This window comes from Oreochromis aureus, linkage group 23 (genome assembly GCF_013358895.1).
Source record: "Oreochromis aureus strain Israel breed Guangdong linkage group 23, ZZ_aureus, whole genome shotgun sequence".
In the NCBI taxonomy this organism is placed as follows: Eukaryota; Metazoa; Chordata; class Actinopteri; order Cichliformes; family Cichlidae; genus Oreochromis; species Oreochromis aureus.
The window spans coordinates 13,380,067-13,396,228 of record NC_052963.1 but is presented as its reverse complement, the minus strand read 5'-3'; the positions used below and the strand labels follow the sequence as shown (position 1 = coordinate 13,396,228).

The following is a 16,162-nucleotide window of genomic DNA, read 5'->3' as shown; positions in this document are numbered from 1 at the left end:
ACTCTCCAGACCCTCGTGTGGCTCTGACTTATCAGACTGCAGATGGCAGGATACTCCCTCAATAGCGAGAGGGAGACAAGAATGAGTGAGCCATGGCTTCCGCCGTTACTGGATCTGGAACATTCACTTGATAATGATGGACATAACTTCTGAATTGTAAAGCTAATGTGAAGTGGATTAAACCTCTGTTCCTTCTTGCACCCCGTCCAGGTGAAGACTTCTGATAGTAACAAGAAAGCTACAGAAAAAACCCAAACCCTTCCTGGTGACTTTATAGTCTCAATCACTAGTTTAAAGTCTGACAGAGTTCAATTTAAGATTTTCATTTTGTAACCGTCTTCATTGGCGACGAAAGGACCATAAAGCTGTGTATGCCCACCATAGGAGTGTGGTGGCTCCAACCTCCACTAACAGTTTCAAAACACCAAGACGATGACGGCTTAAACGGCTCGAGGTGTCTCAACGGGACGCTGCTAACCAATGGGTTACAGTTTATAGGCTTAGCTAACGGATGACACAGCTCAGGACCAACCACGGTCCTCCACCACAGCGATGTCTGACTCAGCGGGTTGTGGATGAGAAAAGTCGTCCACTTCTGTGACAGATGGTTTAAGGTTCTGTGTTACTCTGTATTTTTCCTATGCCCCGAGGTTCGCTGAGCTACTCCCGCCTCAAACATCCACACACCCTCCTCAACTCTTACAACTTTTCAAAATGATGGTGCAGGTAATGTTCAGCTCAGAGCTACAGAGAATTAATGTCTTTCATTTAACATTTGCAGAGGCTCTTCTCAACATTATTATTACCAAAGTGTTTAAATTTATTAGTAGCAGCAAACTCAGAATTTGATGGTGAAATGTTCCTCGAACCTAATTTCTTATATCCAGAGGCAGAGAAAATCAGGATGTTGGAAATCTCGTTTTCAGCTTTTTAAAATATGTGAAGACTTTGACCAAACATGTTTCGACCAAATGAGGACACCACACACACAAATGCAATGAATAAAAACCCATGAAGATCATGAAGTACAAAGAGACCTACTGTGTCATGGCCACGTTTCTGCGACTGTGCTCGTGTGTATTTTACATGTGCAACAATACCATCTGTCTGTCACACTGTCTGTGTTGAAATGATGACTTTGCTCCCCATTTTTGACTTTTTTGTATCATATTTAGTGTTTGATATCCTTGAAAATAGATTAAGAAAACCTTGTGAAGGATTTTAGGATAGTTTCCATTCGTCAGATTCGATATCAACACCGAACCTTCACGCTGGACTCACCGTCATGAGGAGTTTCTTCTCCTCCTCTTTCTCTTGCTGGGCTTCCTCTCTCATCACCTGGTGTTTCTCCTCGAGCTCCTCCAATGCTCTGACCTGCGCCTCCTTGAAGCGAAGTGTCTCCTCCTCATAGTGCGCTCTCAACCTGGAGAGCTCCTTCTCATAGCCCTGGTGTTCCTCGCGCAGAGACTGAGGACAAGAGGCAGATTAGAGGAAATAAAAAGGCTTTTTGTGACAGACAAAGAAAAGATAAAAAAAAGTACCTGTTCCAGTTTGAGCACTTGTTGTTTGTGCTGGTCGTTGGCGGTCTGGCTCTGGCTGAGCAGAACCTCCCTCTCCTCCTCCAGCCTGCTGATCTTCTCCTTGAGGCGGCTCTGCTCCTGGTCCAAGTTCCTGATGGTCGCCTCGTGGGCCATCTGTGTTGCCTGCAAGGAGCCGATCTGACCTGAATGCAGTCAAATCGAAATCATGTGTGTGCATTAAAGAGGCTCTACAATCAGGAATCTGAGCCAACTTTTAAACTAGATGGAGCCTCAGAAGTGGCCTCAGAAGCAGTGTTATTAAACAGGAAGTCGACAGTCTGCTAATCTAAAATATCAGCTGCTTGTAAAACTTGGTGGGAAAAACTTTAAATAACAAACAAGAAAAACAGTGTGGTGCAACAGTGTGGTTAGCTGAGCAGCCAGAAGGAAAACAGATGTTCTAAAAAGAAAAGCAGTCAAAGGAAAACATGTGGCATGAATTTATTCAGACTACTTATGACATAAAAGCTCAATTTCAACGCAGTAATCAGAGGAGAGCTTTAAAGTTTCTATAGACGCTTCTGTAGAGATCACACAGTATAAGGCCTGAGCACAGGCACCCTGACATGCAGACACCCCTTGGCTTGAGCCCTGTATCACTAACCAACCTGGACCTTGCGAGACACGAGCTGTTTTTCCCATCATAATAGAAAAATGCTCCGCTGCACCGATGCTGGAGGGAAAAATATTATCCATGCACATAAATTTCCTCAAGGTGCAAAAAACTGTGTTTCAACCATTCGTTTGTGGCAGCTGGACAAAATAAAACTTTGCCCTCCGCGAAATGATTTTTTCTATTTTTGGAGCCCGGCTCCCCGCTGTCGCACTCTCTGCGTGATATTCTCCCAAACAGGCGTCGACCGAGACTCCTCAAGCTACACACAAACTCCCTGCAATCATATTGCCAACTACACTTTAATCGATTGGGTGTCTAAACTAGAGATGGACCGATCCGATATTAGGTATCGGTATCGGTCCGATACTGACGTAAATTACTGGATCGGATATCGGCGAAAAATAAAAAATGTAATCCGATCCATTAAATATCAAAAAAGCACCTCACAAAACTTGCGACACGGCGTAACTCGGCTCATAACCGTAGCAGTCAGAGCAGTGTGCTCACATGATAGAGCGGCTGTGTGTATTTGTAGCCTCGCTAGCAATCCAGCAATTCATCTCCGAGGAAGTTATCCCAGAGAGAAGTAAAGCAAGTGTGTAAGTTCATCTCTGAATGTTTGTAAAGCGTACCTGCGTTAAGCTTAACCACCGATATATGGAGCGTCTGCCTCTCTCTCTCTCCCTCTCTCCTGCCACTACTTCATGAAACTCCTCAATGATCAGCTGATCGGCTTTTCTGTCGCAAGTCCGTCTCTCTTGTTTGTTTTTGGCCCACTTTGCACCAGAGAGAGGAAACCAGCGGCGGAACAACAGCGGCGCGTTTAACCTTGATAAGCTGTTGTTAGAATGTATTTAATATTACTTCCTAGACCAGGATCCTTTTCTACGTAGCTGACGGCTGGTAACTGTGCAGGGGCGGATCTAGCAAAGTTTAGCCAGGGGGGCCGATAGGGCATTAACAGGGAAAAGGGGGCACAAAGACTTTTCTTTCTTATTCTCATTTAAAATGTCTAACTTTTAATAAATAATTATCTGAATCTTACACCCAAAGTTTTAATCTGATGTAAAATGTATAGAAGTCCATTACTATATATAGTAACTGTTAAGTCTAATATACCCTAGTAAGCTATAGTACTTTTTCCTTTGGGAAGGTACCATCTGTGCAGTCTGCAATTCTGTAGAAGAAAGATGTTGAATCTATTTAATTATTCTTGAAAAATAATTTATTTCTGTGCATTTTTTTCACACTGCATCAAATTAAAGTTGATTACATCGATTAAGCATCATGAGGTGGAGGGTGGGGGGTGGTTCCCTATTTTTTTTGCTGGGAGTTTGCAACCCTATTAGTTAGGTTGCTTAATATTTCTGCTAAGTACTCTTTAAAATACCAGAATAGGGAGGATGGAGCAGGTTTAAGTTTATTAGATTGATCAGTGTTGCTGAACTATGAAATATTTTGGGTGCAATGTATTTTTTACACACAGGTATAACAGAATAGCTTTAGTGTTGTTGTTTATATCAACCTGAGTATGAACTTATACAAAATGCAGCAAGATATTAAAAAAACAGTTTTATTGATTAAAAAACACACTATATCGGATTAATATCGGTATCGGCAGATATCCAAATTTATGATATCGGTATCGGTATCGGACATAAAAAAGTGGTATCGTGCCATCTCTAGTCTAAACCGCTTTGTAAAGCAGTCAACATATACTATTCGTGGTGCATTCAGGTGCACCATGTAAACTCGGAAATCTACAGCTGAATGGCTATGAATGTTGTTCAAACTAAAAGAAAAATCTTTATATGAATTTGAGTCCAGTTAACAGCAGAGTTTTTCAGTGTGTCTGAGGATTTTGTATGTTGTTTTACTCCAACGGTTTTCATAAAATTATAACAAATTATAATCCATTTGTTTCTACGCGGACACGTTTTGACTGCTGAATTTTAATCATGTCATTAGGAAACTTTATTGCACAGGTTACAGAGGTCTACGGAAAGGCTAAAAAGCCACACGTAGCCATGAATGGACCAATTAGAATAAATGGAAATACCTCATCAAATTTTAAAAGTACAAGCTGAGATTTACAACATTAGTTAATTAAGCATGAGGAGCTCTGCTGGACTCGCAAATTTAGCTGAAATTTGCAAGCGACGATCAATTATAAAACACGTTGTGAAACATCGCTTTCATTTGCAGCAGTGTGTGAGGATTTCTTTTGCAAATTGGGGAACATGAAACACAATCGTGAGCATAAGGATGACAAATAGCAGACTTCCTCTTTAATGGATGTGTGAAACATCTGCACACAGCACTGCACAGCGCAGTGGTGAACACCAGCGGGCATATCTTACTGGCTTTGTGCAGGATTTCAGTAGCCTGCTGCTGAACTCGTTCTCTGCTGCTCTCTAGTTCATACTCGGTGTCCTTAAGCTGCATCACCCAGATCTCTCCGTCCTGGATTGCCTCTTCCAGCTGCTTGTGAAGGTTCTGCAGCACGCACAGAAACACACACACGCACGCTCAGCTACGTTACAACAATACAACGTTTGGCATTTTAAAACCTCAGCTCAGACTCTCTCCAGCTACTTCCAAACAGATCTGCCTGCAGGACCATCAGTGCACACTACATTTCCCACCACCTTAAGATTCTTAAAAACACTCTCCACCCCGAGGCTTTCTGTTTCCAGAAAACGTTTTCCATTCAATTTATCCCACTTTGTACTTAAAACTGAAGCAAAGAAAAACTCTTTATATTATTTGTACTATTTTGGGAAATCCTGCAAATAGATGAAGGATAAAACCAGCAGTAGCAATATTAGCACATACTGCTACATTATTTTTCTGTCATTACAAAAACATCAAGGGAATCTGAACCAGAGGGTTTTCATTATTTTGTCTTATTCATTTTATTTGACAATAAAACATGGTGTTCATCCACTCGTACCCCACACACCTTGATGGTTCCCTCTGCGTTGGCCAGTGACGTCTGCAGTCTGTTGGTCTTGTCGCGGTTCTCTCTGGCCTCCTCCTGAGCTTTCTGCAGCTCACTCCTCAGCTTGGACAGTGAACGCTGCAATGCCACTTCCTGCGCCTGGAACTCCTTACGAAGCTCGACCTTCATGAGGACACAGAATTAAATTAGTCACTCTGATACAAGAACACAATGTTTATAGCCAACAGCACCTGCCTGTGTGAGTTAAAAGCAGACGACACAAGCAACCTTGAGAGGTGCATTGAGATAAATGAGGCTTTCTTTAAGGCAGTGTCTCAAAAACTGCTTCTCATGTATCAATAACATGCAAGTCCACCACCACTGACGAAGACACAAACAAAAGCTGGACTAATCAATCCATATTTTAATATAAACAGTAGATCAAACGCCTGTATGTAATGTAAAAGGTGTGAATAATTACCTTAGGCTTCTTTTCAAATACCGTTTTGGCTTTCAGGGCTTTAATTAACCTCGTTTCAAGCAGCAGCAGGGAGCAATAAACCATGAATAAACCCAACCCACCTGCCCAACAGCAAACACAAAGTTGGCAAGTAAGCTAGCAAAGACATACGCACATCAACACACTGGAGTCGTGTAAGCTAAAATGTGTTTGGAAATCAAACAGAAACATGCCTTCTAATGAATGTAGATCTACTAAAGGCAAAAACAGGGAACTGTTTGCTAACAATAACACATTCAAAAACACATTCCCATGAAAAATGTATGTAAACTATCAGCATTGTGTTTGAAGTGCGTAAACCAACCAACTAATGCTGCTTTTAGATAATCAATTCTTAATGTTAGGTAATGCTTTAATGGTGTTAACAGCATCAACTGAGTTTGTGTGTCCACAAAGGCATACTGTGCTTCCCTAAATTAAAAGTTTACTCAGAGGTCATTTTCTCTAGGTCAGTGTTTCCCAACAACTGTGCCACTGTGTCATATGTGTGCCATGAGAAATGATCAGGTGTGCTGTGGAAAATTATCTGGTTTCACCTGATTAGGACTCTAAGCCAGCGGTCCCCAACCCCCGGGCCATGGACCGGTAATGGTCCGTGAGTCGTTTATTACTGGGCTGTGAGAGTTGAGGCTCAGGTGTGAAATGATGGTTTTCAGGGTTTTTATCATTAACTCGGTTTCCCTGGGTCTTTTCCCGTGTTGTAGTCGTGTGTCTTGAAAGAAATATTTACGCGTCACCATAGCGACCAGAGAGCATTAAGGGACAGAGAGGAGGATGTTACTCTCATTGTTGTTGGCACACTTCAGGAAGACGCTGCTAATAAAGTTACACATTACACAGTGAATTTGCGTTTATTATCATATTTACAAAATACTAGAGGTTTTGTCTTGGTCGTATCATTTTATTTTGTTGTATTTATCGGCGACACCTTAAAGGCCGGTCCGTGAAAATATTGTCTGACATTAAACCGGTCCGTGGTGCAAAAAAGGTTGGGATATGCTGTTCTAAGCGACCGGCGTGAGAAACAGGCAGAACAATTACATTCTCTTCCACTAGAGTGCAGTGCAACGTTTTGCTCCAATTAAATGGGTTGAAGATGAAGAAGAAATTACATAGCCATGTTGCGAGTGAGACAACGCAGCGTGTATTAGAAATAGATAAATATTTGACAAGAGGAAGTAGTCAATCTGACCCGGGTCCTGGAGAACATTTCGACCCAGATGAAGGCCCCAGTGTGAGTAGTGGTCACAAGAAAGCAAAAAAGGTATACTGGGGACAAACCGAACCAATTCCGCTATGCCTGGTGCGCAGGGAAAATTGCATTTTTGTTTGGTGATGTGCCGTGTGATTTTACTAATGTGAAATATGTGTCGTGGCTCCAAAAAGTTGGGAGAGACTGCTCTAGTCAGCTTGTGAAAACTAGCAGCGAATATGTCCCAAATAATGAGCAAGAAAAAAACAAAACAAAAAAACCATCATGGTGTCGGTCATGTAAGTGTGCGTGAGTTAATCACAAAAGTACTTTTACAACACAACGATATCACCCCGCTGTTTTCAACAGCTGTTCTTACGTTTGATTTATTAACTTTAACACCGTCTGCCTGTTCTTACATATGGTATTTACAATTAAAATCATATTAAGCAATGACGAGAAATGCATTCAGGAAGTGCTGATTTTGTATTAACAGTATTATTAGACCCGAGAATAAAGCTTCATACAAAAAAATAGAGTTCCAGCAGTGGAAACTAATGCAACATATTATATTTAACAAACAGAGGGAATTAGAAAAAGTCTCACCTCTAATATAAAACTGTTTCAATAAAGTGCTTCTACCTTCTAAAGTTAAGATAAATAAAGCCCTTGGCACTATTGGACGGCTTTATTCTAGACCAACTTCTTGACTTTTTACAAGAATTTTATATAAGCCTGTTTGTTTAAACACATTTTATTGCCTGTAGCTGTACTGCAATGGAATAATTGTCTTAAGACACACAACACCTGTTAATAAAGAGAGCACTGTGTCTCTCTCAGGAACACAAACAGCTACAGGCCTGATACAGAACGTCATGTTTCGGACTCTGTTTAATAAAGCGGTACATTATTCCTAACAAATGAACACAAATTAAATGCCTGAGTTTAGTACTTAAAATGTGGTTTCTGCTTTTCTTCTTCTTCTGTCTTAAAAAGGAGAAGAATAAGCTTTTACCTCCGTCCTCTTCCAGGCCAGCAGGTTCTCAGTGGTGAGCTGGTGTGTTCTCCTCATGGCCTCCAGCTCTCTCTCATAATACTCCTGAGCCTTGGCCAGCTTGGCCTCATACTCCTCCACCAGGTGGACCTTATCCTTTGTTAGCTCCTCCACCCTCTCCATCAATGCCTCCACCTACACCAAGAGATGGATAAACACAGAGCTTGTCAAGACCCATGCCAAAATACTTTTTTTTTAAAAACAAAAACAACATGTCTTGGATAGATCATGCCCCTAAACCACATTATGTTTAGTCTTAAGTTAGTTTTTAGTCTTTTTATTGTTGAGAGAAAAGAAAAATGGGAGAAAAATAAGAGAATGACATGCAACAAATCTCTATAGCCAAATTATTATCACTCCAGGTTTATACTGTGCTCATAAGCTAACTGCACTACAACACTACATCCTTTCATTTCATTGACAAGCCTTAAAAAAACAGCAGTTACCCTCGAAAGAAACTTGCTTTATCAACTTTCTACAAAAATCCCAACATGCATCAGTCCAATCCAAACCTTCGTCCGTCCAAACCTCATCTATCTCCCTCGCTCAATCGAGCTCCGCCCACCTCTTGTCTATGAAGCTCAGCCAGCTTTTCCTGGTCTTCTGTGGAGGAGGCGCTTTGGTTCCGCTGGTTGTTGAGGAGTTCCTCCACCTCCTGGCGGTGGGTGGTCCTCAGCTCCTCCAGCGCTCGCCGCTTCTCAGCCTCAAACTGCGCCTGAGCCTGGCTGAACGAGCGCAGTTTCTCCTCAAAATCCCGACGCATCTCCTCCACCTATTGAAACCACGGAATATGTTCTAATCTGTTTTTGTGTTACTGCTAGCCCAGTCGCTAATGGTGTCACGCTAACTGATCGCAGCATCGCCTCAAAATCCTCCCGTAACACTCAGGGAGGCACAAAACATTCAGTTCTAGCATCTTAAGCCTCTCAGTACTTGTTTGTGAATTCCAAAATAAAAGCGTGCAGCTTCTCTACGTACACCTCTAAGCTTAGCAAAGTGTTCTTTGCAGCGCAAGATCTGAAACAGTTTGAAAAAATGTAGAAAAATGTAACATGTGATGTGATATCATATGTCATGTGATGCGAACTGTTCGTGCTGGTAAAGATCTTTTTGGTCAAACTGGAAGCAGACACTGTGAAAGTGTGTAAAGTCCAAAGAAAACACACAACAATCCAAATGTAAGAGATGAAGAGCTGGGTTTATTTACCCACCAGCTCATTACATCTACGTAGGGCTGAGATGTTCCTTTGTCCCCACAGTCATCAGACGAGTGCATATGAAACTGTGTCACATGATCGTATGACATGACAGATGACATGACATGACACATGTAACAATATTAGATTAACATCTATTTTTTTATTATAGTCATTGTAGCATAACATAATCTGTGCAATACTGAAGTAATAGCAGACTATAACAAGTAGAAATCATACTTCCTTATAATAAAGTGAACACTTACTGTGTAAATAAGCAATCGACCGCCTTCTCCTAATCAAATGTGCCAAGCAGCACTTCATTCTGAGTGTAATTTTAATTTTGGGAGCGAGGTGCGTACAAAAGAAGAGTGCAGTGAAGAGCACGTTTGTGGCACTAAAAGTTAAATCCTTATTCTTTATCAACATATGCCAGTAATGATTATGACATTCCCCCTGCTGTGTGCAGCTCGTAAACAGCTTACCACTCGTGTGTCACTGGCAGATGCTCCTGCCCATGTGACTGGTGTGTCACCCTTGTTTTAGTGTCATATGCTGCACTACTAAAAACATGTTGCTGCTACTCTACAAGCATAACTGTGTGTGTATATCTGTCTGTATGTAATATATAATATTTTGTCGGTAAAAGATAGCCTTATGTATGTAATGTACACTGTCAGTATTTTCTTTGTTCAATCGGACACTTCCTATTTTTTTATTTCTACACTGTACCACTAGAGAGACACCGACAGGCAGATCTAGTCTCCTTGTATGCGTGACATGCCGGGGAAAAATAAATCTGATCTAAGAGAGGATAAATACTATTTATAGTGTTCATACCTATCCCCTCCAACTCATTATTTCTGACTGCTAGTACCACATGTTAAATTAAAATAGTGAAACTGGTAGCGCTAAATGACACAGAGGTTGTGGGTGTTCCACGCTGTCACCTGGTGGGAGGCAACATGTCTCCAAACAATCACAGTCTGACTCAGACTGACTGCAATCACTCTCAGACTGATGAAGGTTTGCAAATAATTGCTGTCTAATTTAAAAATACAGACAGCATGTCATTCTATGCTGATGACTGCAACCTGTCTGCAACTCGTCTCTCTGCAGTTGGGACTGGATGCCATGTCCTTCAGCTACTACGTCACTATATGTGGAAAAACTTCTGCTTCAGATCTGTGAGACTCTGGCTGAACTGTGGATGTAAGGAGTTAATGTGAACTTCTGTGTGTTTAGACAGCAAAATATTTAAAACAGATGCCAACAGATTTGTCTCAGTTAATCACAAACAGATTACACATAATTGCCAACTTGACTCCATTTAATTGCAAACTGATTGCAGACTTATATCACTGTCTTGATGCACAAAGTTGCTTTGAAGATGGCAGCTAACTGCAAGTGGTCACAAACGGGGGTCCCAGTTTTAAAAGTAACAATTACTTTTTCCAATAATTTTGGTCGCACCACAGTCTCCAGCCGCGGTTTTCCCAAATGTGGCTGTAGCATTACACAGTGCATATTAAATCAGGACCATAAGTATTTGGACAATGATCATTTTTTTTTAATTTTCAATCAAGATGTGACTGAAGCACAGACCTTCAGAATTAATTCGGTGGGCTTCATTATTATAGATTTTTAAATTATTTTGACGCCGTCATTACAGCCTGATGACAGCGTCCTTTACCTGCATCACGATCTAATTGATGCCAATTTAAGTTGTCTTTCAGTTTATAAATTAAACAATTAAACAATAATATAACATATTTTATCAATTTTATCATACGTACCAGTTAAAACCTATTAATGTATAAACTCTGTGGTGTCAAGTGGTATTACTCACTAATGCTTGTATCAGTCTTGTTTGATTGATTAACCTGCATTCAGCACAAATAAACCATGCCCACTGTGCATTTAGAGCATAACACACTTTACATTTTTACAATTACAGCCCTGAATACAAAAACATTGGGATGCTGTGTAATATGTAATTAAACACACAAGGAAAAGATTTGCAAATGTCATAAACTCATCTTTTATTCAAAACAGAATACAGAACTGAAATAGAAACTGCAAAGAATTTTAATATCCGGCACTTACAGTGGCTTGCAAAAGTATTCAACCCCCTTGAACTTTTCCACATTATGTCACATTACAGCCACAAACATGAATTAATTTTATTGGAATTCCACATGAAAGACCAATACAAAGTGGTTTACACGTGAGAAGTGGAACGAAAATCATACATGATTCCAAACATTTTTTACAAATAAATAACTGCAAAGTGGGGTGTGCGTAATTATTCAGCCCCCTGAGTCAATACTTTGTAGAACCACCTTTTGCTGCAATTACAGCTGCCAGTCTTTTAGGGTATGTCTCTACCAGCTTTGCACATCTACAGACTGAAATCCTTGCCCATTCTTCTTTGCAAAACAGCTCCAGCTCAGTCAGATTAGATGGACAGCGTTTGTGAACAGCAGTTTTCAGATCTTGCCACAGATTCTCGATTGGATTTAGATCTGGACTTTGACTGGGCCGTTCTAACACATGGATATGTTTTGTTTTAAACCGTTCCATTGTTGCCCTGGCTTTATGTTTAGGGTCGTTGTCCTGCTGGAAGGTGAACCTCCGCCCCAGTCTCAAGTCTTTTGCAGACTCCAAGAGGTTTTCTTCCAAGATTGCCCTGTATTTGGCTCCATCCATCTTCCCATCAACTCTGACCAGCTTCCCTGTCCCTGCTGAAGAGAAGCACCCCCAGAGCATGATGCTGCCACCACCATATTTGACAGTGGGGATGGTGTGTTCAGAGTGATGTGCAGTGTTAGTTTTCCGCCACACATAGCGTTTTGCATTTTGGCCAAAAGTTCCATTTTGGTCTCATCTGACCAGAGCACCTTCTTCCACATGTTTGCTGTGTCCCCACATGGCTTGTGGCAAACTGCAAACGGACTTCTTATGGTTTTCTGTTAACAATGGCTTTCTTCTGGCCACTCTTCCATAAAGGCCAACTTTGTGCAGTGCACGACTAATAGTTGTCCTATGGACAGATTCCCCCACCTGAGCTGTAGATCTCTGCAACTCGTCCACAGTCACCATGGGCCTCTTGGCTGCATTTCTGATCAGCGCTCTCCTTGTTCGGCCTGTGAGTTTAGGTGGACGGCCTTGTCTTGGTAGGTTTACAGTTGTGCCATACTCCTTCCATTTCTGAATGATCGCTTGAACAGTGCTCCGTGGGATGTTCAAGGCTTGGGAAATCTTTTTGTAGCCTAAGCCTGCTTTAAATTTCTCAATAACTTTATCCCTGACCTGTCTGGTGTGTTCTTTGGACTTCATGGTGTTGTTGCTCCCAATATTCTCTTAGACAACCTCTGACGCCATCACAGAGCAGCTGTATTTGTACTGACATTAGATTACACACAGGTGCACTCTATTTAGTCATTAGCACTCATCAGGCAATGTCTACGGGCAACTGACTGCACTCAGACCAAAGGGGGCTGAATAATTACGCACACCCCACTTTGCAGTTATTTATTTGTAAAAAATGTTTGGAATCATGTATGATTTCCGTTCCACTTCTCACGTGTACACCACTTTGTATTGGTCTTTCATGTGGAATTCCAATAAAATTAATTCATGTTTGTGGCTGTAATGTGACAAAATGTGGAAAAGTTCAAGGGGGCTGAATACTTTTGGAAGCCACTGTAACATCATCAAAAGATTCCAAGAATCTGGAGAAATCTTCAATGTCCAAAAAATCAATACTGGATGCCCGTGATCAGCAGGCCCTTGGGCGGTACTGCATTAAAAGCAGACATGATTCTGTCATGGAAATCACTGCATGGACTCAGGAACACTTCCACTGTTCACTGTGGAAGTGTTAAAGCTCTATATACAAAGAAGAAGCCATATGTTAACATGATCCTGAAGCACTATCATCCCCTGGGTGCTGATCCTCTGAGCAAACGCTAATCTAAAATGGACTGAGGCGGGTTGAAAAACTGTTCTGTGGTCAGAAGAATTCACATCTGAAAACGTGGATTCTTTATCCTCGAGGAGAAAGGAACTATTTGCACTCAAGCCAAAACTCTGTATCTCTTATGGTGTAAGTGGATAAGTGCCTCAGGGACTGGCAGTTTGCACATCTGGAAGGGCACCAGCAATGCTGAAAGTTATATACAGATTTAGAGCAACATATGCTCCCATCTCTTTCAGGTAAGTCCTTGCATGTCCAGACGTTTCACCAAGTGAAACATTTGGAGTATCATGAAGCAAAAAAAATGACAAAGACCACAAGAATCACATACAGTACTGTATCTTCTCACTTTAAACCTTTGGTAAGTTTTGCATGTTCTGCATGTGTATGTGTGATTACATTTACATTTTACACAGCATCCCAACACTTTTGGGAATTGGGTTTATGCATGAAAGTTAACAATCAGGTATTATTTTTGTTATGAGCCCAAACTTACCTCTCTGCTCATAGAAACGACCCTCTGCGTGTGCTGGGCCTCTGTGCACAGCTGCGAGTCCTCCATCCTCTGTCTGTACATCTCGAACTCTGCTAGAGCCTGAAGACAACAAGCACAACAGTGTTACATAAAGACAAATGCAGCACATTATGGAAATGTACAACTGCAATATAACACACCCACTCCTGTATTAGTTGATACTATCCAGTCTTTTACACCTAAATAATCCATATTAAAAAGCTACAACATTAAAACATACTATGGCTTAAAGATGACAACGTAGGAATATGTGAAGCAATACACAAACTAAGCAAAGCCTGGCTAGATACAACCAAACTAAATGAAGCCACGTGGTGCCCGGCAGCGCTGAATGACCTGTCTCTTCATGTGTTCGTGGAGCTCTACAGATTCCTCGAGACTGGCAAGCCGCCGCCTCAGATCCGCCTCGTCCGCCATTTTAGTCTTGTACTGCATGATCTTGTCTCTGGTTTCTGTCACAATGTGTTGGACCTGAGCAAGAGGAAAGAAAGCAGCCAGTGCTTTAAAACAGAATTAAATGGCAAAGTTCAGCTCCAGTTTAGACGATTAAGATGATTATGAGCAGGATTAAAACTGTTTTGTTCTTTTCCAAAGTGGAAAAATATCATAAATTTACAAACAGAGTAGCAGGAAATAAGGCCTAAGGAGAAATATGTGAAAATAAATAAGAAAAAGGTGCCAGCACAACACCGTGGACTCCAAGAAATGTTGGCTGGGGGAGAAAAGTCTCACTTTGAAAATTTAACACTTGAAAGAAACACTCATTTAATTAACAACCTTGCAGACTACGGTGCACTAGAGCTTCCTTCTAAAAGAAATACCAGTGAAAGTAAGTAGATTTAAACCAGTTTCGTAAAGGCCAAGTTCACGTCCTCAAATAAACTCTGCCCACCACTGAATATAATGGGTTTTGATTTGGTGCCAGACTTATTCTGTGTCTTTGAAACCAGTTCAGAAAATTGTAACATTTAGAACATAAGGCAGCTGGTGGAAACCATCCACACCGATTACACTGAATCAGCTGAACCCTTTGAATTAAGTGGACAATCTGGGGGAACTCTGCTGTGCTTTTGTTATGTTCTTGTATGTGAGGTTGGAAAAAAAATCCTGGTGATGTGATTAATCACGTAATTTCACAATACCTGTGGCACATTACGGATGAACACATTAGTGAAAAAACCTTATAAATGTGGATATTTCTACAGACATCAGGGCACAGGGAGTGTAAAATGATGACTTCTTCACAGATTTGACCCAGATTAATACCTCTGGGAGATTTTTGGAGTCATGTGTTTAACAGTGAGCATCATCAACCCTGAGGAAGCTATACCACAAACCACTGGAAACATCTGTACCTACCATGGTGATTTAGCTGTGAAGCGAATTAATCAGCTGAGAAGTCAGAACTTTGCATCTGGAAACAGCTGTGGGTAACAGTTGCTCTTAAGATTTAAGTTCATCTTTAGTTTAACTTTCCTAATCACCGCCTCAGTCAAATTAAATAAACTGTTTACTGTAATTGCACAGACAAAAACAAAAAAAGATCCAAGTGAAACCGATAAGCAGCAAGAATGAAGAGGTCTACGTGGGCGCCCCTTTCTGCAGTGCTGACCTGCTCGCTGCAGGAGGGTGGCAGACAGCAAAAACATGGTTAGCCTTGATAACAAAACTGCAGTTTGCCACTGAATTTGCTCCTCTCCTCTCCACAGTGACTAAAATACCAAACAAATGACGGGGAAACCTCACTAAGGAGAATTCTGCTTCACCACACTTTTATAATGTAAATGAAATAACACCATTTAAACACACTTTCATTCCCACAAGTGACAAACCACACGGCTGTTTATCAGTTACAGAGTATTTTCCTCCACATAATAACAGGGTGTTCGGTGTCTGTACCTCGTCCTCGTGAGCTTCTTTCAGGGACTCGATTTCTTCTTCGTGCTCATCGTTCTTGGTGTTGAGAGCATAAATTACCTGGAGAAATGAGCAGAATTAGATGACAGAAAGAAGACAGGAAAGAAAGCTCTTATTAACTGTTTCAATATCAGATCAATAGAAGTGAAGATTATGCTCAGCTCTGCATTGAGAGTGCAACAAAATCAATACCAACAGCATCAGGAAAGGAGAGAATTATGTTTCGTGTTCTGATTAAAGACAGTCACACACTGAGCCAGGACTACGCTACACACAAAACACAACAAAAGTCCCAGAAAGGGAGGTGGGGGGGCGAGGGGTCGGGTGTTCGATAATAAATTTGGTGCAAAGGAGATAAGTGAACATTTCACAGTAAGCACAGACATTCCTGTGGTCACAGGAAAGCCCTCTACTGGCTGCTGCATATTGCACAAGCCTAAGTGAATAACATCTCGTCAGTCATGCTTGCTCTCTCTCTACCAGGAATATAAGTAGGTTTTACAAGTGCTGGAGGTAAATGATATGCAAGGGCTTTGAAAAAAAAAAAAAAGCTTAAGCTTCAGCAAATTGAAGCCTGCAGGGAGAGCAGCTAATATTCAGTCACGGTCAGCTGAATTACAGCCCCGCTGGCA

General features: G+C 41.2%; 1 protein-coding gene across 1 annotated transcript in view; it reads right to left on the bottom strand.

Annotated features, from left to right (window-relative positions):
- LOC116321863 (protein FAM184A-like) overlaps nucleotides 1-16,162 on the bottom strand; it is a 67,103-nt gene that overhangs the window by 39,645 nt on the left and 11,296 nt on the right. The window contains exons 2-10 of the mRNA XM_039607443.1: nucleotides 15,513-15,590; nucleotides 13,950-14,084; nucleotides 13,575-13,673; nucleotides 8,469-8,675; nucleotides 7,865-8,038; nucleotides 5,159-5,320; nucleotides 4,557-4,692; nucleotides 1,542-1,723; nucleotides 1,282-1,467 (exon numbers count right to left, since the gene is read on the bottom strand). Of these exons, the coding sequence (XP_039463377.1) occupies nucleotides 1,282-1,467; nucleotides 1,542-1,723; nucleotides 4,557-4,692; nucleotides 5,159-5,320; nucleotides 7,865-8,038; nucleotides 8,469-8,675; nucleotides 13,575-13,673; nucleotides 13,950-14,084; nucleotides 15,513-15,590 (1,359 nt within the window). The remainder of the gene's footprint in view (nucleotides 1-1,281; nucleotides 1,468-1,541; nucleotides 1,724-4,556; nucleotides 4,693-5,158; nucleotides 5,321-7,864; nucleotides 8,039-8,468; nucleotides 8,676-13,574; nucleotides 13,674-13,949; nucleotides 14,085-15,512; nucleotides 15,591-16,162) is intronic.